The sequence below is a fragment of the Corapipo altera genome, unplaced genomic scaffold, assembly GCF_003945725.1.
Source record: "Corapipo altera isolate COAL_440 unplaced genomic scaffold, ASM394572v1 44b, whole genome shotgun sequence".
Classification (NCBI taxonomy): Eukaryota; Metazoa; Chordata; class Aves; order Passeriformes; family Pipridae; genus Corapipo; species Corapipo altera.
In genome coordinates this window covers 3,679,979-3,705,873 of record NW_020884932.1, presented here as the reverse complement: position 1 = coordinate 3,705,873, position 25,895 = coordinate 3,679,979, and the positions used below count along the sequence as shown (strand labels likewise).

The 25,895-nt window shown below is 42.7% G+C and overlaps 1 protein-coding gene across 3 annotated transcripts; it reads left to right on the top strand.

Annotated features, from left to right (window-relative positions):
• The first annotated feature begins 528 nt into the window (after window positions 1-528).
• On the top strand, window positions 529-25,563 carry CDCP1 (CUB domain containing protein 1). Of its 3 annotated transcripts, XR_003530313.1 has the most exons (10): window positions 529-701; window positions 13,404-13,607; window positions 14,916-15,272; window positions 17,000-17,368; window positions 20,017-20,244; window positions 20,996-21,376; window positions 21,689-22,054; window positions 23,041-23,064; window positions 23,339-23,420; window positions 24,602-24,620. XR_003530313.1 is itself a non-coding variant. In XM_027659361.1 (9 exons), exons 1-9 carry the CDS (start codon window positions 626-628, stop codon window positions 25,050-25,052), a joined length of 2,511 nt encoding a protein of 836 aa, XP_027515162.1. In that variant the 5' UTR covers window positions 529-625; the 3' UTR covers window positions 25,053-25,563. The 3 variants fall into 3 exon arrangements, 2 of the variants coding, with proteins under 2 accessions (XP_027515162.1, XP_027515161.1); XM_027659361.1 differs by lacking the exon at window positions 23,041-23,064 and having other exon boundaries at window positions 23,339-23,417; window positions 24,602-25,563; XM_027659360.1 differs by lacking the exon at window positions 23,041-23,064 and having other exon boundaries at window positions 24,602-25,563.
• Window positions 25,564-25,895: the final 332 nt, after the last annotated feature.

Here is a 25,895-nt window from a genome sequence, read left to right as displayed (position 1 = left end):
ACTGTGAACGTTCTCAGGAATGGGCTATCTACCACCTCTCTGGGTAGCCTGTGCCAGTGTTTCACCACACTCCTATCTGTTTCTTATATCTAGTCTGAACCTGCCTTAGTGGTTTAAAGCCATTACCCCTTGTTCCATTGCTACAAGCCCTACTAAAAATCTGTCCCCATCTCTAAGCTGCCTTTAAGTTCTGAAGTTCAGAGATGCTTCGGCAGGCAAGGGGCGCTGTACCCGGTAACATCGGTAACAATCCGGGCACTCATCGAGGGGGCGAGGGGAGCTTGGTGACCAACAAGTCGAAAGCCTTTCGGTAAGCGTTAATGATGCCGGGAACGGGCAGGGAAAAGCGCTTAGAGCAAGGTGTCACAGCAGGAATAACACCTCTCCGACAACGACCCGCACCCTCGGCACTCCCGCCCAGCCGGCTCCACCCCGCTGCGCCGGGGCCGGGGCGGAGGCAGCGCCCGGGGCCGGGACGAGCCAGCGCTGCCACCCGGGAGGAAGAGGAGGGATTTCACCTGCCCCAGCCCGGCCCGCCCCTCCAGGTGCGAGGTGGAGCAGGAAGCGGCGTTGGCGGTGCCGGAGGGGACCCGCGCCTGCCTCGGCGCCGGGTCCATGCGGGGAAATGGCGGCGGGCCAGGCGCTGGCCGCGCTCCTGGCCGCCCTCCTGGCCGTCTCGGCGCAGCTTCTCCCGCCGCAAGGTAGGGACGGGGACAGGGACACGGATGGGGCGGCACCCCGCAGCCCCGGCTCGGCTCCCCATCACCCCCACCCTCGGGTCAGCTCCCCCTCTCCGCCTCCCCTGGCTCGGCTCCCCATCACCCCGACCCTTGGCTCCCCGCTAACCCCCTGCACGCCCGATGGGACCCGCCCGGTGTGCGGCTGAGCCCGACCTCACTTTTCTTGGCCCCAGCGTAGGCGAGAGACCGATTACTCTGCCTTTATCCCCGTGTACTGCTACTGATTAAATAACTATTAGTTGTTTAAAGGGGACGCGGGTGGGAGCGGGGATAGGGTTAGGGTTCAGTTTCAGCACCCGTCGTCTGAACGTTCTTTTTCTTTCTCTGTGAAAGTACTGTCCAGATAAATGATTTGATCTTTACATCCTCTCTTGCTGGAGTATTGGTTATGCAAATAATTTCACAAAGCCTTTTTTCCTGGACGCCAGAGGGGCAGCTGAATTCTCTGTAGGGAGGAGAAGCTCTCAGGACCGCGTTCTGTGTCGGACTGTGCAGTCATGTGAACTTTTCAGCAAAGAGAATATTATTTATATAGAGCAATGGATGAACTGTGGAAGCACGGAAACGGAATGGCTTGTATGCCCAGCCGGGTCAGATAGTTTAATGGGGGCTGCTGCTCACTACCAGCTCTGCATCTCTTGAAATTCCTGGATGCTTGATGCAATCCCATGGATCTAAACCATGCATAATTTTCTTAAATCCTGTCTGCGACCACAAAAGAATTCCAGTTACGAACACAGAGATAGTGTGTGGGGTTTTCCTCAATTTCCAAAACTGCTTGATTGCAAAAAATGCCCATCCTCAAGTCGAAACAGTCTGTTTTATTGCTATCAGTAGTCCTGTTAAAGACTCCTGAAGTATGAGTCCTTCTGTACAGAATAGCTGGTGTCACTTGCAGTGACTATGAATAACTGAGAGTCTGATATGAAATTTGTGCCTTTTTAACATTTCTATTACCTTTAACTGCTCTGATTCTTCTGAAGTGGGGATCATACCATTCTTATTATAAACAATAGAGTCTAAATGTTGACTGTGAAATTGGACAGCCCCGAGGTTTAAGTTTCAAGCTGTGTAGTCTTTTAAATAAAATATTTGCATTTAATATATTGCCACTGCGTTGAGTGAATGACATCTATTTGCCTCTCTAAAGGAAAAAGAAAGAATATTGTGCAGTGTTTAATTGTGTTTTGTTTCCAGAGAAAACAAATGTTTAAAACTTTAGATGCACTAGAAGCAGAGGACATAGACTTTCCCATGATCTTAGCTTTATCTGGAGGAACCAGAGAGCAAGAGCTCCCCAGCCACTGACGTTGCCCTCAGGCAAACCCCGAAGTTGCTCTGTGAAGCAAAGTTACTAACAGTGAAATTGCACAAAACACTGATAGACCCAGTGGTTTGCTGCCACTGATGGTGGCTCCTCTTCCTACCTCCTTCAGTCCCTTCCTTTCCTACTGCATGCTTCTGCCTGCTGGTCTGTCTCCTGCACAAGCACCACTGCTCCTGTGTGCCAGGTCCTCTGTCATCCTCTGCAAGTCTCTGACTTGGTGCCTTCCTCCTCTTTGTGAATTCCCAGTCCCTCCAAAAAGAGGTGGCTCAGTCTCAGCTGCATTAATTGGCAATGCTGCATGGGTTGGCAAGCTGAAGGTTGCTGTGGTGAGCGGAATTGGTGTCTTCCCAGCTTTGTTGGCAGATCTCACATGCCTAGAGGTGTCCTTCATTCCAGTGGGAGCTGCTTTTGTTATTGCACAACCAAAACTGTAGTTGGGACACTTCCCTGAGCAAAGGTTTGTCCTGAAAGCCCAAGATAGCTCAGGTTAAGATTTTTCCCCACACCCCTACGTAGTCTGTAATTTTTAAGGAGTTCCCTTTGCCCTGGTGCTGATGTTGGTACTGCTCTGCTGTTGCTGTGTTTTGGCTGCAAGTTGCAGCTACCTCTCTTTTCACAAGGCCAGCTTTAGGCTGGGTGTGCACATGGGCTGTGTATGAGGCACATGTGCCTCTTCTTGGAGAGTGATGATGCTCTAGCGAGACAGCTACAAATTTTGGTGAGCTCTAAAGCTGTCTCTTGTCATCCTTGATGAAGTTTGTTCTTCTCTCACTGTTCTTACCATCCTGTAGGAACATGTGGGTCAAGTGTGGCTGGTCACATTTTATTCAGAGGAGCTTTTAGGTTTTCTTGAAACGCAACTTCATGCATAATGTAAATTGTCAAATGAAAGATTGGTTAACTTATAGCTGTAAAACTACAGAAAGAAGTATTTGCTGTGATAGCTGTGCGTAGACATGGGAGTGTGAACGAAGTATTGCATATCTGACCTTTGAAAATGTGTTTTCCAACTAAAACCATGTCTCTTTGAAGCAGTAATAATAAAGTTAATCAGACTTTTTATTCTGTCTGTGAAACACAACTATTTCAGATTTAAAGTATCCTTATAAATGTGATAAAATCTGCATATATGTTTTGGGCTTTGTCTTTAAAATATCATTGTTATGATAAGTGAATTTACAGATAGTGCCATGTTGACTCTCTTTGTACCCTCCAGTTAACTTTTTCTTGGCAACCGACTGATTTGAGTCACACATCAGTCTTAATATGTAAAGCTGTTTCCTTTAATAAAATAAAAAAAACCCAAGCTGTTAGCAGGGTCTTTTTGCTGTTCTGACAGAATATAAATAACAAGCCTGTTTGTTCTCCTCTGAAAGTCAGTGGAAGCTGGATCATTTCCATTCTGAATCATTGTTTGCTCATTTGATTGAGACCTTTTCTTTTAAGACCACAGCCAATGTGCATTAGTAACTTTTTTATTGCTTACCTCCTGCCATTTTTAGTCTGGAGTGCTTGGTTTTTACTCTCTAGAAAATAATGTGTTTATAGTAAATTACTAGTTTGTAGTCTGTCTCAGTTCTGGTGCTACTACCTTAAACTCTCCACCAGAAAATACCCTTAATTTTTTTTTCTCAATTCCAGTTTTTTTTGTGGGTTTGAGTTGTTTGTTTTTAACAGGTGAACCTTGTCTTTGTGTATTTTTTGTTCATCTGTAAGTCTGAAGGGATGTAGAGGTAATATGAAGGCCCAAGCCGATATGTGAGGTGGTGGGAACATGAAAATATTTGAGGATTAATACATTGAACTGACCTTGTTGTCCACAGCAGCACAAATTACCACCAATTTGAGTGCCTCCACTAGAGATCCTCAGTAAAGTTGTGCTCTCTGGAGTAGGATGTGAATGAAGTTTCTCCAGCAGCTGTATTCTTGCTCATGGGGTTACTCGTACGCAGAACTGAAAATACCGACAAAGAGCAGCCATTTGGCTGGGAAGTGGCCCAAGAGAGAAGAAACCTGATGTGGTGAGCCGGCTCCTGAGCCTGGCTCCTTAGCTGGCTGGCATCTTTTTTGTGCCTGGGGTTGTCATTTGATGTGCTGTGGTGGCTCATCAGCCAAAAAATAATTAAAGGAAAGTAGGCTGAAAAGGTTCATTTTTTGGCATTGGCTCAAGGCAGAGGACTGACCAAGGGAGAAACAAGGCAGAAGTATTAGAGGCTGCTGAAGCTCATATTCAGAGTACCACCACGGACCTGTGACATGGAGAAAATGAATTATTTGTTGCCTAGAAGATGGTCCTCCTCTCATTTTTATTACAACTTCTCTGTATTCCTACACTGTAACAAGAGTTTCTAGACAGAAATCAGGCTTTATGAAATAAAGGAAGGACCTTTCCCCTACCTGGTATTGGGTATCATTTGGGTCAGTTGTGCTTAGGCTTGTTAATTGCTTATATGATTTATCTTTAAATAATATTGAAATAGAAAAGAAAGTAGGAGGAAAACTATTGGAAAAAAAATTTTTACTTTTTGAAATATGTAGCAGCAGCAGTATTTTCACAAATAAATATTGCTGGGACTTGGTTTATTAGTATAGCCCTTATCACCCAGCTTAATTGTTATTTATACAGGCATATGTTAAATAAAAAAGCTTTGGGCTCCACAGCTGCCAAACCCTCACCTCAGTCTTAGCCAGAGGTGGAAAAACTTTGCACTTACTTATTCCAGAAATGTTTTTTTAATATTTGAAATAGAATGAGAAACCATCGTTTGCTGAGAACAAAGTCAAGACACTTTTGGCTTTACCTGTGTTGACTGCTACAGCTATGGGTGACAGGCATATGGTGTGTTTGAAAATTAGTGTAGATGAAGGGTGAGTAACCCTTTTCCTTCTTCATCAGTTTCTCTGTATTGATTACTTTCTCATTCGCTTTTTGTAATTGCTGATAGCAATGACAGATGAATGCAACACAGGAGCAGTGAATGTGTGTGGAGTTGTGTACCCCTCTGTGCTGTGGCTGGTGCGGAGTTGCTGATGGTGCTGGGTTATTACTGGGGCTGTGAGGGGGAAGCTGGGTGTTGCTCATCACTGTCATGAGCAGGCTATACCCCTGCACTGAGCTGGCCAGTGGTTTTCTTACTGCAGCAAGGTCCTCCTTCCTCCCGCTCTCATCTGGGTGTCTTCTGAGCTCTCCCTTTGGATGTTTTCTGACCTTGGTCTCCACACAAGAGCTCTTAGAAAGACTCAGCTGCAGCAAAGCATGTGTTAGGCCAGAGGATATGGGGAAAATGGGCCTTGGATGCCAGTTTTGATGTAAATGGGCTCTTTTTGGCTTGATATTTTAAATTTCTGTTAAAATCTTTTTACAAATCTGCACCTTTAATAATTTCTATAATTTATAAGCCTTTGCCCACCTGGGGGAAAGGGTAAAGGTGTCACCTTAACAAAGCACTTCCAGCAGTTTCTGGGACATTATTCAACTCCCTGATGCTACCTGAGTATCTCTGTCAAACCTCAGCTCTGGAGTGGAGGACACACTTGCTTAGCACAGTTGGTTTGTTGGAACCAAACCATTAACCTGTTCCTGTAAGGCAGCTGGTGACTTTTGGTGCTCTCTTGCTAGTATTTGGCTGATAGAGCCGTGTCACCATCCCTCAACTTTAAAAATTCTCTAATTTCTTGGAGGTGTGACCATACAGTTTCTTCTTGTTTTGCATCTGCCTGTGCCAGCAGGGTGTGAAGGAAAGGATGTGGGCTGGGCTGTGCTCACTAAATTGTTGGCTGCTGGCTGTTACGTCAGGGCAAAATCTTGTATTTCTGTATGGGCTGGTGACAGGAGGTGAGGGTTTGCTGCCTGCAGCTGAACCTGCCTAGTGTGGACAGGATTGGTGGGACGTCCTAGAAGACCTTCAGGAAGAGACAGCTGAATAATTGTGCCATAGCGTTTAGGAGACATGCATTTCATGTATGTTAATAAGATCTAGTCTGCTTCTGAGTGCCCAGGCTGCCAATACTGCAAGGAAAGTGATTATTTTTTTAATTGATCTCCTGTAACAGGGGAAAAAGTCTCAACTTTGCCTGTTCTATTGGATACCTTTTAACAACCATTCACAAGGATGCCATGGGGCAGCCTGCCTCGAGCTGTGCCTTTTGATTTCTTGGGGAACAAAGTGAGTGTGGTTATTTGATGTCAGAGCAAACTCTTATTTTGAGAGGTGTGATAATGCTGACATTTTGGAGTTGGCCCTGGCTTTTCTGGCTCGCTGGGCAGAGCTGAGAGAGAACAAACTTTGAGGAGTGAAAAGGGATGATCTGAAGTTCCTCAGAAGTGAGAGACTGACAGCAGGATGTTTGGTGTGGGAGGGACCCCGATTGTGAAATGTGCTTTTGCTCCTTTATTAACCGGAGCCAAGACCGAAGAGCTGCTCAGACATGCTCCAAGATGTCCTCTTGCTGGCTTACATCAAGGCAGGAATAAACTGTGCAAGCAACACCCTTTGATCAAGGGAGGCTCCTGCAGTGACTTGTGTGGTATCAGCGTTCCTTGAGCCAGTGCGACATTTTCTCTCAAGTTGTACAGACTCACTTGTTGTACATTTTGTATGTTGTATGTGAGCTAGAGGTCAGCTTGCAGACAGTGTTCACTGAGATCTGTGTTTCACTTCTACAGAAGCAACAAAACTTAATATCTGTAAAATAATAATTAAGAAAGGGCAGCTCAGAGACAACATTTTCCTTTACATAATTACAGCTAAGCTTGCCAAATCAAAAAGTGTCTCTCTTTACCACTTTTGGTGAAAATCAAAGTTTCTTTTAAAAAATCTCTTTTTCACAAGTCATCTGAGTGTCTTAATTATCTTCCAAATTATCTTTCTTCTAGAGAAAGGGGTAGAAATACACCTTTTTTGTTGTTGTTGTTATTTTAAATCTATAGGTACTTTATTCCTGTTAGGCATTACAAATTAATGAATTAACTTTTGAATGAGCAACCTTGTTGGCCTGGGGTGCTAACAGATCTTTTCTGGTGAATTGTGCTGGAATGGCTTGTAACATCACTATGCCAGAAGTGTCCACCCTTCCCCCCTGATGAGGAGGGGAATGTGTGACATCTCACCTCCTTTGTGTCCCATCTTGTCTTGTCAGTTTAAATAATCAGTGAAGATTAGGGGGCTGTACTCTGATGTCTGAGGAATGGGTATTCTCTCCCAAGTACCTTCTCCTGAAATGTGGGTGGTTACCATGGCACATTAGCAGTTGGCAGCATCTGTTGGTAGGAGTTTACAAGCTTTGCAGATTTTATTGCTTTAATTTTCTGCCTGATTCCCTGAAAGCAACTCTTTCACAAAATATGGACCTCATATCCTAAACAAGTGTGATGTTGGAAGACAGGTCCAAATATAAGGAGAACACCCTGCAGTGGAGAGAGTGGTTAGTTCACACTTTAAATGTAAACAGAAAACCTGGTCACTTTGTAAAGTCAAACAGGATTTCAGCAGCTTGCAGCAAGAAGGGTTGGCTGTAATTTTTGATGATGCTTGTGATCTTTCATTTGCTGCTCTCAGCACTGTTCAGTAGGTTAGAGGAGTCCAAACAGTGTATGGGTCCCTGACTAACTTTGCTAAGGGCTGGATGGACACTGCAGGTGAGATTGGAGAAGTGGATGGTGCTTGGGCATCTGGGTGCTGCAGTTAACTGGAGAGTTGGACTTGGATTGTCAAAGAAGAAGTCAATAAGACAGGTATATGATTGAGTTGGCAAAGCAGGGAGATGTTTACTCTTCTAAATATTATTTGGTGTGTTGTTGGCAAGTCTGAGTGAACTGTGCAGTGAATTGTATTGGAGGTGATGCAGAAGTAGATGGTCAGGCGCAGCTGTTTGTATGTATCTTAGCTGAGCCATTGGGGTGTTTGTTCAGGATGTGGGAGCTTGAGCCAGCGATCCCCATCACAGCCTTGAGGCTGCTTAGCTAGGAGAAGGGTGTTTTGGATGGATTATTCTGCATGTGTCTTGCTGATGCTCCTGTCTCTTGGTCTGATGGTATCCAATAGATCAGGGAGAGGAGTTGGTTTGGTTTGGACCTGAAATAATTCGGATTATGGCTGGGTTACTGTGTTACTGAGTTGCACCCCTTGCTTCCCACCATCTTGCAGTGACTCTTGCAGTAGATTACGTGTAGTGGAATAACTTCAGCAGGTTATGAGTGTGCCTGCAGGTCAACATCCCTGAAGGGGCTCAGAAGAGGTGGTGAGCTTTCCAGGAGAGCCTTCCAAGCTGTAGAGGCTAACAACATCCCAATGCTATCCTTGTCCCGAGGTTGTGGCACAATGTGCTGCAATGTTCTCCGGAGAGGTGTGTTGGTTTTATGGGTTCAGATCCCCTTCGGGCAGAACCGGGGTTTGGATACAGGTATTTCATATCCGGAGCGAGTGTTGCCGTTACTAGTCTTCCACAGCAGCCTGTCTCCTCCAGCTGCTGCCAGCTCATCAGTGGTATCTGAGTCAGCCTCATCCACCTGGTTTTTATTAAAAATGGCTGTAGTGGAGCAAGGCTGTGATTTAACCAGAATGAGAAAAACAAGAGGTTTTGTACGTAACTTTGGGCTAAATTAATATCTGGGATTTTGTTGTTGGTGACTCTTGTGGGTTTTGTTTTCTTGGTCTGTCTGGGATTTTTTTGATTGTTTTAATCCATCCAGTCAAGTAATGTGAAACAATCCATAGATGCTTATGGATAAATTACTGCAATGAAATGCAGCTGTCTAGCTAAAACTAGTTGGACTCTGTTCTAGCTCCTACTTTGTTTAGCAAGGCACTGCACATAGCCATAAAAACTTCTGTTCTGCCAAGTCCTTTGATTGTACATACTTCTGCACGCTCTCTGTGAGTGCCACTGGCTTGACTACTCACCAACTGTCTTCTACATTGCACCCCTGTCTTGTAAAGGAAAGACGTCCTTTTGACATTTATCTATCCATGTTAAAAGTACTATAAGATTAGTGTCGGGTGCAAACGCATTAGATAAATTTGGGCTAAACTCCTTGGAGTAATCCAACTTGTTTTACACTATGCAGTTTGTTTCTAACACCAGTGGGAGAGCTCTGAGCAATAACATTGATGAAAAACTTGGAAATATGATACTGTTGAAGAAAAGCTAGCCAAGCTGTGTTTGTGTGGAGAGGGGCATTACTCTAGTGATAAAGGGATGCTGTAATGACACAACTGTTGTGAAGGTGCATTCTTAAATGGTCATGAGCAATAGAAAAATCCAGCTGTGGCAGGGAGGGTGCAGATTGAGATTAGGGCATTTGAAGAAATATCCAATGTAGGCTGCAAAACTGTAATTGCTTAGAGGAAAAGAAAAATAGGGTGAGATCAGCTGTCTGCATCAGCCTGTGAACCAGCTTGGGATTGGAGGCTTCATCTCTGACATCTTCTAGCCCAACAATTCCATTGTTGTGTAGACAAAGATGAGATCCATCTTGGCAATGCTTCATCTTGTTGGTTTGGATATCCTGTGTGTCATCCCTGTGCAGCAGCAATGAGGTGTGGAAATTGCTTCTTTTGAAGAAACATGTCCAGTTACCAGTAATCCTAATAAAAAGGCATGCAGTGGGAATCATAGACAAAGACAGATTAGTGTGAGTCATGAGGAGACTCACTTGTGTTCATAAAAGCTCTCCAACAGAGATGCTCTTTACGTAGTCTCTCTATTGTGCTACTTGTGTGTGGCTGTAGTTTGGGGATTTTAGCCATTTGTTCATTTATTTTTAGTGACTTTGGGATCACTGGATATAATTTCTGCATGATTCTTCTATTTTTTCTATGAAAATTAGATTTGATAGTCTAATGTATCTTAGCACATCCCTAGCTGGCTGCTGTTGACATTACAGCACTACACTCTTATTTCTTGGCCAAAATTATCAGTTTCATCTGTGGAAGCTGTTTGTTTATACAATAAAGGTGTATGTTGTCATGTGGGCTTCTAGCAGACAGCTTTGCTGAGCCTAATTTGGTAGAGATCTGCATCCTTGTTGCCTGTTGGGATGATGATATATTGTTCATTGCAAAACGTCTGTTATTTTGCTCAGGTCCTGTTTAGGAAAGCTGAGGCATGGGTCACATCCATGCTGGTAAGTGATACTGACCTGACAAATGTTTTATATTTCTTGCAGAGGGATCAAATGTAGAATGATTATACGGTCATGAAGTCAGCAAGAGGAGAGGGAAGGAGGTAAAAAAAGTCCAGGCAGCAGAATTTGGGTCTTTCAAGGGCTGGGGATACTTTGTTTTGACCCTTGTAAGCAGGCTTTGCTTATTTCAGAATGTTAAAAATTCCTATTCCTTGTTTCAGGTCAGAGTGTGTATTTGTTCTGTTTTAAAACTAGTCATGTGTTTAAGGTTATGCTTTTACTTAATCCTCATGACTAAAAATCAGAGCCAGGCACCAGCATGTGGTGCAGAAGTGCTGGCTGTTAGTGGTCCTGGTATGTTTCTCTGTCCTTCCAAGTTGGATGTATGGCTGTGCTGTCCCAGGAATGTGAAAAGGAATAGTGATAACTGTTTGACCAGGAAATTAGAAACAGAGTTTTTAGTAATACTTATAAACTGTAGATGAATATGACAGTTATCCTATGCAAGAAAGAAGCCTCTTTTGTCTGTAATTATTAATTACTGGTATTATGCTATTAACACTTCATATCAGGGTGACTTAAACATCAGAAAAATGATGACCATCTTCGTCAAAAGGTATTCTGTGCACTAAGTGTGATAAATAAAAACCTCAAATTACCCCCAAAAGCGTCCAGTGTTATGGGAAACAAAACTCTGGGCTAGGCTGGAAGTAGTTTCACTTTGTCTTCGGAAGACTGCTTCCTCCTGAAGCATGAGGAAGAGCAGCACTGCTTGCTTGCTTGGCTTTACTCTCTTCTTTTCCCCACCCCATGGACGTTGCCCCTGCAATTGTGCCCCGTGTGCTTGGAAAGTCATTGCACAAGGTGGTTCCTAGACTATACCGTCATCTTTTTTCCTCAGGAAACCCAGATTGAAAACCTCTGCAAAAGCATTTCTAAGGCAAAAACCCAGATATAAAGTGTGCCAGCATTTGGAAGAGGCAGGAGAATTCAGTGTAGGCTCTCGGGTTAGAGTACTGTCCCATCACCTAAAAGCTGTAAGAAAGTTACTCAGTGACCAGGTTCTCACTAATGGTTTTAGAGCATTGGAAAACTTGAGGTTAAAAGTATGTGCAACAATTTGGCAAGCAACTGCTGTTTGAGATTTTCATTTAAAGCCTTTGATCCTGGAGGCAGATAGGTAAGGCAGTTTCAAGGGCTTGCTAAGTCTTTTGATTCCAAGCTAGAAAGGCTGCAAAAAGGCTCAAGACCAACAAAACTCAGATAAAAGCTTGCTGGAGTGCCTCTTTGAATACTCTATTCTGCCCTATTCTCTTTAGCAATGAGATTTTTGATACCTGATGTTGACAAACCTGGAGCTGCAAGTTCCCAGTGGCAGGGAGGGACAATTAGCCCCTGATAAATCCTCAGGACTTTTACCAAACATTGCAGTAAAAGTCAGGCCCTGGAGAAACATGAGATTGCTGTAAAAATCAGGAGAGTTTTTAAACCTCTCTTAAATAGAACAGGTGGGTTTTGTGTGAAATGGAGTCACTAATGCAATAAGCTTCTCTCTGCAGCTTCAATGGCTAAAGTTTTGAGTTGGGTGGGCATGTTTGTTGAGAGTTTCTGGCATGCTCATCTGCCATGAGAGGGCTCTGCTGATCAAGGATTCCCATGGTGTGCTCAGCCTCCCTCCCCACAACCCTCACCAAGTGAGTCCCCAGGTCTCTGGGCTTTGGCTACTGTGTCAGTAGCAGCTGGCATGGACTGTGCTGGTGCTCAAGGGATGGTGAACAGTTGGGCAGAGCCTGGGGCATCTTGCAGGTGTGATTTTGTGAGCCAGTTGTTCTCCTATACCTTCCTGGCATGCAGCCTGGCAATGGGAATGGCTTCAGAGGCTCCCTTAGGGTACTGCACTGCTAATTTTGCCAGGGTAAATCTCTCTTTCTTGGGGTTAACAAGCAAAAGGATTCTCAACCTGGCATATGGGCAGAGCTTTGTCATGCAGCCCTGTGTGATGTCCCACTCGAGGAACAGATGTTTTTAAACAGAACTTGGAGTAACCGTATTTTTAGATCTCTTATTATTTTTTATGTACTTTCTTTTAATATATACACTAGAAGCACAAATGCTGTAGACACTATGATTGTATCTTGCAGACACTGAAATAGGGAAGGGGGAGCAGTTGAAACAAGTAGTAGAAAACTGATCGACTGACCTGTCCTCAGATTTTCACCTGTGGCTGGGATATGGTTGACTTCAATGCAAACTTTACTTGCTTCAGCCAAGGCTGGGCTATATCTTTACTGAGCATCCAACTGATGCTAATAACTTTTCTAGTCATCTTGAATGTCCAGTCAGTGCTCCTCGGTGTCTTGTATTGGGTATATATTTTTAAAAGACAGTCAGGTTTGATCTGTTTGTTGATAAACTGCTACCATAAAAAGATTATTCAACAAGCAGTTTATTCTGTGGCTCCAGTATTTCCTGTGAGAGCTGCTGCATCTGGTAGTGCTTAAAATCTGTGAAGTATTTCCCAAAAGCTTTAAGTCAGTGATGGTCGTGTCAGGGACAGAGAGGAGGTATCCCAGGCCACAGATGCCTTCAGTGCTGGTGAGGGCATTGCGTGGACATCCTGTACCTTCAGGGAATAAATTGTGAAAGGTGAGGAGAGTGGGAGAGAGCCATGACTGCGGGTGTAAATGTCTGTTGGTATGTCCTTTTGGTATCACCCGAATACCTCATTTGGGCTGCAGTAGTTGTTGATGTGTACCCAGAGATTCGCCATTGTGTGTGATTGAAGTTGAGGCTTGTTTTGTTGTTTGCTACTGAGTAAATTCCTAAATTGAGTCACGACTTGATGGGTACCTTCAGAAATTAAGGAGGCTGTGTGATAACAGACTGAAAGCCAAAGTCAGGAGAACAAAAATTTGAAAGGAATAGTTCCTTTTTAAGTGTGAAGTAAATTACACTAGGGAGTGTAAATTGGAGCGGAACTGGTTCTGCACAAATTCCCTGTATACCTCTCTTAAGCACATACAGCAAGCATATTTTTATGTTGTCAGTACTGACAGAGCCAAGGCATTTTCTATTGGTACAACACTAGAGACTCCTGAAAATGTGGATGCTAATATTCCTTTGGACATTGTGGCATCTGTGGTGATGTGTGGAAAGGCTGGTGATCCTCATAGTAACAAAACACCTGTTATCTGGTTTTTTTCTTTTTTAGCTTCCTTTGCAATCTTTCTTCGTAAAGTGGACAACACCACAGTTACAATTAAACCGAAACCTGGTGTTTCACCAAACTGTAAAATGCGCATTAAAAGTGCCTTCGGGTCTGAACTCAACATAAAGCCTGGGGAGAATGTGACTTTTACTTTCACTTGTAGTACTCCAGAGAAGTATTTCATCATGGAAATTCGGAAAAATATTGGTAAGATACAGATATTTTTTAATTTTCCCTCAGTGGTTATTTTCCTCCAGTAAAACCACATACTCTTCTTTCTGGTTACTGTATTAAGATATCCACCTAATGTTAGGTAAGAAGAAATCTTTGAGCACTGATAAATAACCTTGAATTACTGAAAGTATGCAAGTTAAAGAAGTCTGTATTGCAGCTGGCAGAATTAATGTTAACTTGTAAGTGTTGGAAGCAGTTAAATGGTAGTTTGTTGTGCCAACTCCTTTCTGCCTTTTCTTTTTCCCACAATTTATAAACCCATCGAAGAATCTTTTTTTTTCCCCCTGGCAAAAGCCTCTGAACACTTACAGTAATATATTATGTATTTGATGAACAGCTTGAGTGTATCTATAAGGACAATAGAAGCATTGAAGACATGCACATGTTTCTTTATATTTGATGAATGTCACTGAAGACAAGAAACTGAAAATTTGGAAGTGTAGCTAAAGCTTCATTTACTTTGAATGTTATCCCTGGTGTATGTACTCTTTAATGTCATGAACACACGCAACTTCACAACTAGATCCCAAACTTCACTGGCCATTCAGTCTTTAGTAACATCGTTATTTTTGGGATAGTGTTCAAGGATAATTCTGTTTGTGTTTTGGAATTTTATTCATATGATTCATGCAAATAGTAATGCTCACAATATCTCATGATATATTTGCAAGATACACTTGTAATATTTCTTCTTTTAAGTTGGAGCTTAGACATAGATTAGAGTATGTTTATTTTGAGTGTCAATCAATCATTAGGATTCTTCAGATTAAAGTTTTCTAGGTTCTCCCCAGAATCCTGGGGTAGTTGCTTTTGTTGTTCATCTGGGCACCAAGGAAACAGAAATACAGTTCATTGCAAGCAGTAGAAAATTTAACAATGAATGATTTGACAGGAATTCTCTGAGCGAGATGGGATAAAATGGATTCTCTAGCTCTGTGATTTCCAGCTCTCATTACACTGCGTTTCTCTCTTTTGCCCATTCAGACTCTACCCTATTCACTAAACACCTTCTAAATTCTTCAGCAAACAAGGCAGAATACTTGAGACAATGAAACCCTTCTATTAGTCAGCCCAACTAAAGCAGGTTTATCCTGTCTGTTCTATGGGAGACCTGTTTAGAGACAACATGTGACCGTGTTACAGGAGTGTCTTTTAGTGCACATAGAAGAAAAGTTAAGTGCAACCTAAAAATTGTGAAAATAGCAAGGAAGAAGTGTCAAATTCCTTGTTTACTTGAATGGTTTCCAGAATGTATTATGGCTGTTCCTTCTTTCCATTTAGACTGTGTGTCAGGCCCATGTCCCTTTGGAGATGTTTATCTTTACCCAATGCAGCTGCCCCGCCTTAACAGGACTTACATCTGGGACGTGAAGGCAAGTACAAAAGCTGGACTCGAACTAAAATTTTCTGCCCCGTGGCTAAGGCAGATTGAACCAGGAGAGACATGCTCAGATTTCATTAGCTACAACATCAACAGCTGTATTGATAACGCCTTGGTCAGCATTGGCACCTTCTGCAGGAATGGCTCAGTGTCTCGCGTCAAGTTGCTGGGAGGAGTTGTCATGTCTCTGCACCTCCCATGGGACTCGCCCCTCACCACCTCAGGCTTCAGCATAGCTAACAGGACTTCCATAAAAAGTAAGTATGGAGTACTGTAACGGAATTATTTAAACCTTTCTTCTCAGCTAACCTTCTAGTTTTGGTGCTGCTATCCCTAACTCCCTTCCACTTCATCTTTTCTGGAAACTATTGTATAATTTTTACTTTGGTAAGCTGGTGCTCTTCTGGAGTCAAAATATCTTAGTTTGCTCCTTTTGGTGCACTGGAGAGTGTCCAGGGGAAGACCACAAAGAAGATTAAGGGACTGGAGCGTTTCTTATGAGGAGAAACTGCGGGAGCTGAGCCTATTTAGTCTAGAGACGAGAAGACTGAGAGGGGATCTCACTAATGCATATAAATATCTCAACAGTGGGTGCCAGCTTCTTTTCCATGGTACCCAGCGATAGGATGAGGAGCAATGGCTATAAACTAAAACACAGTAAGTTCCACTTCAACATGAGGAAGAAATTCTTTCAATTGAGGGTGGCAGAGCACCAGAACAGGCTGCCCAGGGAGGTCATGGAGTCTCCCTCTCTGGAGACATTCAAAACCCACCTGGATGCGTTCCCGTGTCACCTGCCCGAGGTGACCCTGCCTTGGCAGGGAAGTTGGACTGGGTGATCTCTAGGAGTCCCTTCCAACACTAAGAATCACAGTCTTGTGATTATTCATTTCCAATCTCTTTAAATTTCCTAAAACTTTAACATACCTGCTCTCTTGGTTTTGTGTGTTCAGCTCAGTGAGACTAGGTAGCATAATTCGAATAAGCCAAGGGAGTTTTTTTAGTGGTTGCAGTGTGTAGTTGGGCTTGCTTTTTTTTTAAATAAAGCTTTCTTAACTTCTGGAGCCTCAAACCAATGCTTTTCTTCAGGAGAGGAATGTGGGAAAAGGGGAAGCAGTGCCTGGGAGGCATCTGAGGCTGCTTAAATACAGTTATCTGTTTCAACCTGCACAGTAACACAAAACATTGGTTAGTAATCTTCCTAAAATACCTGAAATATTATTTACCAATCAGTGAGTTATTTTGTGATCTCATGACAAATCCTCTCTGGGAGATGTTCTTGCTCTATACTTGAATTCTACAGTTGTTGCTATCAGCTATAAAAGGAACTTGGTCCTGATTTGAGCTTCTAGAACTTGAGTTTTTTGTAACTCCTGGCACTCCTTGCAGTTGCACATGACCACAGGAGTCCTAAAGCAGGACCATAATCTCTGTGTACCCAACTTCATGCTGGGAAGAGTCATCCAACTGTATTACATGGACTCCACGGTTCATATTCATGTTTTATCACGCCTTTTTGAGGTTCTGTGTTGGTGTGCTTTCTGTTAGATTCAGGAGGTTTTAGGAAAGATTGCTCCGTTCTAGTCTAAAAGCTCACATCTTCTGTTTCCCAAAACCTGTTGGAGCAGAAGCAGTTATCAAGTGGCATGTTTGCTCTTGCAAAGCCCGGAGTAGAAGTACGAACTAGGATCTTTCTTTTCCCAAGAGTAAAGGCTTGTCTGTCTATATGCTCGAAAGGTTAACCCACTAAACTGAAAATGCAGCATTAATATATTCCTTATCTTTTCTGTAATTGAAGACAAAAGAATCAACTTGAGTATATGTTTTAGTCTGAGGGTTTTATAATAAACTAACCTGTAGCTGAAGTGGATGATCTCACTGTAAAAATAAAAATGCTATGCCCGTGGACTGCTAGATATGTCAGTGTGTCTTCATTAAATCGAACTTGTTTTGTATATTTTCTTCCTCCTACCCCATGTTTTAGGGTTATGCATAATTGAATCCATTTTGAAGGGGGAGTCTTCCATCACCCTGATGTCCCCCAACTACCCACTGGGCTTTCCAGAAGATGAACTCATGACGTGGCAGTTTGTGGTTCCTTCAAGCATGAGAGCAAGTGTGTTTTTCCACAACTACAGCCTCTCCAACTGCGAAAGGAAAGAGGAGAGGGTAGAGTACTACATCCCTGGCTCCCTCAGCAACCCGGAGGTGTTCAAACTGAGTGACAGCCAGCCTGCCAATATTGCTGGCAGTTTCAACATGTCCCTGCAGGGCTGTGATCAGGATGCCCAGAACCCAGGCATCCTTCGCTTGCTCTTCCAAGTCATCGTTCAACATCCGCAGCTTGATGAGAGTAAGTACCTTTTATTGCTTTTACTTGCAGACACCTGGACTGAGCACCAAAAGGGAGAGAAATACTCCTTGTTTTGTTATTTTCCTGGAACTTAGGTCCCCCTGTGAGTTTAAGGAGGTGGGTTGCCAAGCAACACTGAGGCCTGTTTTACTGCCCTTGGTACCTTTGGCCATGACTACAGCAAGGCGAGCAGTGATGCTGAAATTTGCAATTTGCAATGGAGTATGAAGCTCTGTTTGTAGATTTTATCCTGTAAGCTTGTAAATTGAGACTCCTTTCCCTTTCCAGCATCTGAATCATGTAATTGAAAAGTGCCTTTAATACCTGGAGTATCAGGTCTTGCATGTTGTACAGACTGTGTTCCTCCTGAGAGTCTGATCAAGCTATCAGGCAAGGACTGTAGCTGCTCAGTTGGAATTGTTTGGGGTTACATGTGGCTACCTGTTCTCCAGTAAAGAAATCAAATTCAAGCTCATTTGGACATGTTTACTTTCAGATGTAAGATTCAACATTTTAAAGGCAAATCATAAAATGTGAGCACAATTTCCTGCTCTCGACATGAGCAGTTGCATTTAACAAGGTGAAACCTGCTGTCATGGTAGGTAACAAGATCTGTAGCATAAACTGGTGAAATGAGACGTGGAAAATTGTCTCTGTAATACTAATGGCATCAGTGAGCATTTCTTTCCTTCCTTTCTTTCTTCCTTTGAGTTTTATTTTGATTGCCTGAACATCATCTGGTGTGAAGAAGTCACACAGGCACAGAAGTTGTCAGCAGGATACTCCACTAGTAATATCTCCTACATATTTGGATGTTCTTTGTTTCTTTCTCTACACTAAGAAAATAATTTCTTTGTTTGTTTGTTTTTCTAGCCTAAAAGTCAGATTGGTTTAACACAATAGCTTGTAATATCAGAGCATTTATCTAAAAGCAGATATAAAAGGCCTGGCTAGGTAATGAGCTAGTGATTTATTCTCTGACTTATCAGCTCTGACCACAGTTCAGGGTGGAGGTTAATAATCAAGGTGCACTCACTGCAGAAGAGCAGGTGGAGGAAGGTCCACACTTGACCACCACTGTGACAGGAGCTACTTAGAGGCTTTTTAAATGATTTTAGAAGGAATAAAGTTTGAATGGCCTGTGCCCTGAAGTCACATATCCAGAAAGGGTCTGTAGCATTTCACCACTGCAGTCCTCCATCCTTTGTCTCTCTAGCCTGGCTCCATTTATGAACAGTAAATCCTCACAAAGTTGTTGTTAACAAAATCATGTTTGCTTACATTTATCGTGTGTTGCATCTTGGAAACTAGACAGAATGAAAACGTTGTATTCAGTTAATCAGCTTTATTTCCCTTCTACTTTGGAAAGCGAGAAGAATTTTAATATATTTATGGCCAGTAGACAAGACAATAATCACCTACAAAATTAAAAACAGGTTGTCATCTCGTGAATGAAATGCAAGTAATAAACCATGTGGATTTAAGAGACAACAGTGGTTTCTCTAGGGATTTTATAGGATTTCATGATTGATTTTGTAGTTATGTAAGTTCTATCAAAGATTCAAATTCAACCCTCAGGTTGCCATCTGCAACATTGCTCTTATTAAAAATGCATTGATATCTGCATATTTTCAAAGCTTCCCAAACATTTGGGTATTCCACAGCTGTCTGTGGTGCTTGTCGTTAAACAAGAAGAAAATGTAGCTCTTTGCAGTCACAATAACTTCTTGATCTAAGTCTTGCTGCATTTGGCTGCTGCAGGAAAAAGCGTTCTGAAAAATGAGTAACCTTGTGGTAGGAATCTTAGGTTCTGTGCTTGGTTGTGTGCTTGTCCAATGACTTGGACAACTTCATTTGACCACTTGCCTTTTTGTGTGTCTGGTTTCCCACACAGGAGAAAGCTGTTTATTCACCTTTTGTGTATGACTTTGAGATCCATAGGTAAAGCTAAAATCAGAAAATGAAGAGTAGTAATAGAGTATGTGTGTGTGTGTGTATTTTTTTCAATTTTTTTCCCCCCTATTCTTTATAGAATCATAGAATGATTTGGGTTGATAGGGACCTTAAAGATCATCCAGTTCCAACCCTCCCTGCCATGGGCAGGGATACTTTCCACTACATCAGGTTGCTTTCTTTGACATTAGAGACCCGTGGCTTGTTAACAGCATCAGGTTGTTGTGTGGATGTAATATCTATCTTTCCACATGATAGTCAATCTTTGTGAACTACACTATAACCCATAACCTTGCATTTTTTCCTCTTTCCTTTTATTTCCTCCTTCCAGATGTTCTAAGTATTTGCAACTGCCCTTATCTTACATGGGAGAAGGTATTTGCCATTCCTGCTTACCCTTGTTGTTCCAACTTGCTGTAGCTGCCCACACGTGGGGCTTAGCATATGTATTAGCCTGCTATAGCTGGAAAGGGGGAGGGAAATGGGCTTTGTGTGTGGAAAGGGTCAAACCCCTACATTAGAAGAGTGATACAATACCTCCTGAGTTCGTATTACATTGATGGAAAGAAGTAGATATCTTAGCTGATATAGAAATATCTGTAACAGCTGCTCGTATAATGGGATGAGAAGAGATGAAGTTCTGCTTCACACCACGCTTCTTGCCTGTAACTGCTCTGGGATGTTTTTCATTGCAGATGTCACCCATTTGGTTGACCTGAGCAAGGAGCGGAACATGACTGTGACCATACACTTCGAAGGGTGGCCTGGCCGCATCCCACTCATGTCTGAACCCGTATGCTTGATCTGTAAGGATCCTCGCACCTGCGACCGCATCTTGACTTTAGCGTCTGGCACCGTCTACAGGATCTCCTTTCTGTGCAAGGACTTGTCCCGTCTGAGGATCACGGCTGAAAAAGGCATAAGTATGACAAAAGTGGCTTAACGTTGTTGCCCAGGGAATGCTTTTGCATGTTTTTCCCCGGGGCTCACTGAAACCTCCTCTCTTCTTTTGGCTTGAAATGGATTTTGGTTGGAAACGGGGCATTGGCCAGCTGGGCCAGATGGGTACAGTGCACCCAGATGGGTAGAATGAATCTGGAGGTGACCTTGTTCAGTACATCATTCTACCTTTAAAAATAGAAACTGTGTAGCTGTCCCCAGAAGGGAAAGGACAGAAATCACATAAGAATCTTCTCGCTAGCTACTGCGAAATAGGGAAACAGAGCTTGAGAACCATAAATCTGCCCATGAAAATTCAGGACCAAGGTGGCCATCAGGAATGCATCTTGTGCTGCTTGAGTGTCCCCTTGGTGTATGCTTTTCCTAAATGCTTTCAACTATTGGTAAAGAAAGAGATTTCAGGTATGAATCTGTACCTTGGCTAGTCTATAGCAGCGTCTCAGTCAGCAGGTGATATAGCAAAAGTAGTGTCTTGAGTGAGGAATTTTGAATATGTTTGTATCTATTTGTTTCTTTGGTGTTCTGTACCATGTTAAGGAAAGCTCTTTAAATACAAACAATACATGTTTGGGTAAAGGTTTCTAAGAGGGGATATTTTCTCAGGTAGGTGCTTATCTGAGTTCTGTAAGGAAAAACTGACAGTACTCTGTATGTGCCTAGATAATTCCTCTGCAAGAAATACACAACCCTTCAGATTTGTTTTTGTGATTGCAGGCTGTGTTGATCTTCGGTGGTGTCAGAGGAAGATCTATTCTCTTTCGGTGCCCAAGGCTATTTTGCAATTGCCGATTCGGCTGCACAAGTTTATTTGGAAGCTCTTGGCCCCCGGTCTGATCAACATAGAAGTTACGTCTCCGTCCTTGAAACTTCAGCAACATGTCCCAGAGCAGAGGTGCAACAGGAGCTACAGTTACAGCATTGTTAGTGCCACCCCAGAGGCGGAGCTGAATGTTGGTGTATTCTGTCCTGGTGGATCCATTGAAAAGATTCAGATGAGGAATAATATCACCATAACCTTAACAGCATTTGGTAAAGGATTCATCAATGAGTCTAACCATCAAGATTTGAAAATGTCTTTTGTGCCACATATTAAAGGTGAGGTATTTTGTATATTTTGTTGTGCGGTGATAAATCTCTCAATACGCATATTAAAGCACATATGGACAAACAGAAATTAAGAGTTCAATTCTTTAGAGTCTAGTCGTGGAGCCATTGCTAGAATCAGTCTGTATCTGAACCAGTGAGGTTGTTTGTTCCTGGAAGAAAGAAGGAACTTTGCACTCCACGTTCTGGGTGGATGGTTATGGGAAATTCTGCAGATATGCCTGTGTTTCTTGTGATAGTTACTGATGTAGGAGGGGACTGTAATTATTAGAACTAAGTTTTCATTCTTTTCCCATGCTACAGATGAGTGTTCTTTCACTGTGAGTCCAAATTCAAAGGCCAGAGTTTACTTGCAGACTCCCAACGGGCGTTATGGTTTACCTCCCTATGTCTCCATATCCTGGTACGTCATTGTGCCCAGCAAGCAAATTGCCCGCCTTGGGTTCCACAAGGACCGCATGGGTATTGCTTGTGAGACAGGCCGTGCCTATATCAACATAAAGGAGGAGACTTCGGGGGCAGAGGAGATCGTGTGCCGTGAGGATGAAGTTCTGCCTGATCCCCGAAATATGAATCACAACTTCTGGGTAAACATCTCCAACTGTAAACCTGTGGACAAGATGCAACTGACCTTGGAGTTCTGGGTGACTTTTGCTGACAAGCAGATAGGTGAGTCCTGTAAGGCTGTGGTGATTTGTTTTCTGCTTGTTTCCTTGCTTTCCCGTGGGGTAACAGGAATGGATGGTGGTCCTCCTTGGATGTGGGGGGTTTATGAGATTCTGCATTTGTAAATATCTGTTCTTCAAAAACTTCTGAGAGTTTCAGCTGGGTACTTCTAGGAGCTGGAGAGAAAGGAGGGATTTTAATGCAGTGGGGGTTTCTAGGGGGTGGGGTATGTTTATGGGCTTTCTTTTATTTACACAGGGGATTGAAGGGATCAGGGTATTAAGACTAGATTTCATTTTTTTAAATTTAATTCAGGTTTTTTAGTTGGCGATAGCAGACAGAATGTATAATAAGATCAAATGATTTTTCTCCCTTCCAAGGTCACAGACCTGGTGAAAAGCTTGGGATTTGATTATGCTAACTTATTCATCCAAGTAGTGCTCACTTCATGTTAGCAGTTCAGTTAGTCTCAGTGTTCACGTAAGCAAGAAATCATCCCCAGGACAGATCTGACCATTTAGTGGAGAGTGGGCCCTGACTGCTAACAGCAAAATCTGTGTTCTTGTTCTCTTTCATCTCCCTGAAACATAAACGGTTAAAAAAAAAAAAAAGGGGAAGGGGACATTTTTAGAGTAGTCTTTGCTTATTTAAATTTGCTTCACATTTGCACTTCCTCTTCACCTGCGGGTGACTGCTGTCCATAGAAGTATTGGATTCACAGACGAGAGCTGAAGCAGTATCAAATTGATTTCTAATTTTTCAATAATTTTTTTTGTAATGTATACTTCTTTTAAAATATGCAGCATTTTTCTTTGCTTGCGTGTGGACTTTCCTAATCAATTTTTTGACTCCTAGAAAACCCCAAGTCAACACAACCTGTGCATTTCAGAGGAAAGGATGGTTTTGAGGGGAAATTGTTGAAATGTCACTATTTCTTCTGTTGAATCCTTCTCTGTTTCTTCACTTTTTTCTCTTCCTTGCTTATTCAGCCAGAGGCTTGTGAGATGCTGCAGGTAAGTTCAGCAGTGCATGAGCTGTATTAAACTCTTGGAGGTGGGTGGGTTGATTGGGGTTTTTGGTTGTGCTCCACTGCCAACAGCAGTTGGTTGTTGCCTGACTTCCAGCCTCTTGGAAATGGCCTGTGTTGTTCATGGCTTGGGAACTGCTGCTCTGCAGGCAACTGGTATGTGTAGAAACTCTTGAGGAGGTTCAAACCCAGGCAGCTTTTAGGAGAAAGCTGGATGTTCTTTCTTTTGCTCAGTGTCCTTGTATCTTGTCTGTTTGCAGACCTAGGAATCATACTCGCTGTGGTAGCTGGGGCCGGAGTTCTTTTGGCTATTGGACTGACTGTGTGCTGTGTTAAGAAGAAGTAAGTTCATAATTTAGTGTGTGTAACTTAGCAGTTAAAGAAGGTATTTTGGGAGAGCTGCTTGGCCATCTGTTTCATGTGTTGATATAGATCCCTTGAACCAGGGTCTAAAGCATTAGGTAGGCAATGGTGTGAAAGTAGTGTGACTCCAGGAATGCTTCTTTCCTCTAAACTGACTGACTCTAAGAGCAGAGCAGCATTCCTGGAGTCACATTACTTCAGCCTGCAGACTACTGCTTACCTTGACCTTAGTACAGGCTTTTGGCTGTACTGTAAGTAAGGTGTTGGTTGGACTCCAGCAGTCCCTGACACGCAATAGCTACATTCATTGCGATTTTGTGCGTGACTCTATTCAAGTCTTCATTCAAGCAAGCTGTAAGCTTACCTAGAGCTTACCAAGAGCTTTCTTTCACCTACACAACATCCAGCCACTTCTCCTGGAGTTTGCACCTCAAGTGGGAGTATTTTTCTATGAGATGAGTCCTTGGAGTGAGAACTGAGTTGTGCAAAGCTTACATGTGTAGCATTACTCATAGAAGCAGAGTCTGAAGTCATTGATAGCTTGGGTTTTCATGTATTCTCAGTGCTGTCAAGGTGGTCCAGGAGCTGTAAAGCTGGAAGGAATTTATGCAATACGGTGACTAGAGCACTTATGAGCACATTTTCCTGCCACACAGGAGAAACTTCACAAATGCAGGCTTAAAAGTATTCAGTTCGGCCTTTGTTCTTTCCAATTTAGGGACAGTCACTCAAAGTATAAACAAGGAAAGTTCATTTGGCTTTTATAGGGGACTCACTATCTCATCTTCAATAACACTCAGCCTTGTTTTGTGAGGATCTAGTGGTCTCTGGGTCTTATTATTGTTGGTGGATGTTGTGGGACTCGGTACACTGCACAGCCAGGACCCTAATGCTTGGCAGGCCATTGCAGTTAATCTTGCAAACTTCAGGGTCAGACAGCAGCAGTGGGTAACCAGGTGGTGTGAAGTTATTTTCTGCTCTGTTAAAAAAGCATGTCTAGACTCAAGAGTCTATTTTCCTAAGATTGCAAGTAAAGCCTTTAATCCGGGTAGACTGCCTGACACTGTGGCTGGGATGGGTAAACAGAAGCTGTTATTATTGAATTCAAACACACCAGATACGTTGTTTTTGACCTGTTAACAATTTCAACTCTGTAACAGGAAGAAGAAAACCCAGAATCCCATGGTGGGAGTGTACAATGCTAACGTGAATACCCAGATGCCTGGGAAAAAAAGCTTATTCAGAAAAGGGAGGCAAAACAATGAGTCTCATGTCTATGCAGTTATTGATGATGGTATGATCTATGGACACTTGCTGAAGGAGTCTAATGGCTCAACTGCCCCAGAAGTTGATGTGTACCGGCCTTTTGATGGACGCATTGGTAGCTTACCTCCTTCACCGCCTCCATTCTCCTTCAGAAAAGACATTAAATGCTCTTCTAACACTGAGGAGGAATCTCCACCTCTGATGGACACAGACCATGACACTTACACATTTGCTCATCAGAAATTGGGGCAATTAGAGGACAATGGAGATGCAAATGAAAAGGATAAGGGAGACACAAGTATGCCCTTGCTGGAAAGAAAGAAACAGGATGGTTTAGTGGAATAATTTTATACCAGGTATAGCAGTTTCCTGTGGAAACACAGGTGTAAGGATAGCAGTCTAGGAGAAAAAAAATACTGAAGAGGAGTGTTATTTTTAAATGTGTTTTGATATTGTGTTGTTTTGTGTGTGTGGTTTTGGTTCTTTTGTGTCATTTTATTTTTTTAAATTTAGCTGTTGATAGCTTTCAATTTTAAAGTGAACATCTAGCAAACTCAGTCAGGACATTCCAGGACTGCGTGCACTTCTGGTTGTGAAACAGGTGCCAAAGGTACACTTCTGCTTTTTACTAAAAAGGCATCAGGAAATTTAATTCCTAACTGCCAGCTTAAAACTGGGGCCATTAGTAGGGGGGAGAGTGTTCTGTCCAGTATTTCCTCCTCTCAAAGTCATCTGTTTGAGTGTTGGTTGGTGACTCTTAGAAGATGCAGGCTGCATCACTGTCTCAAGGCAGCTCCAGGTTGCACACATCTAAGCAATCTGCTAATATCTGAGCACATGTGGGGACACTGTCCTTTCCACCACTTGCAGCTTGAAAATTTATCATATTTAGCATGATAGTGGCTATGTAAGTGTAGTGAAAGACCACGTAGGCCACCTGGAAGAGCTCTGTGCTTGTAAATCAGTGTGATCACTTGAGCTTTGGGCTCTTCTACTTCAGAAGATAAGTTATGGGTTTTCTGTAATTTTTGGCCAATGTTATTATACTTGGATTGTACAACATGAGCCTACACCAAAGACTATTTTCTTTCTTTTTTGTACAAAAACAGTTTCAAAAGTCTAAACCAATTTGCACTTGTGTTCAGATGCCTGTAACATTCACATTCTACTAATAACTTGAACTTTTGG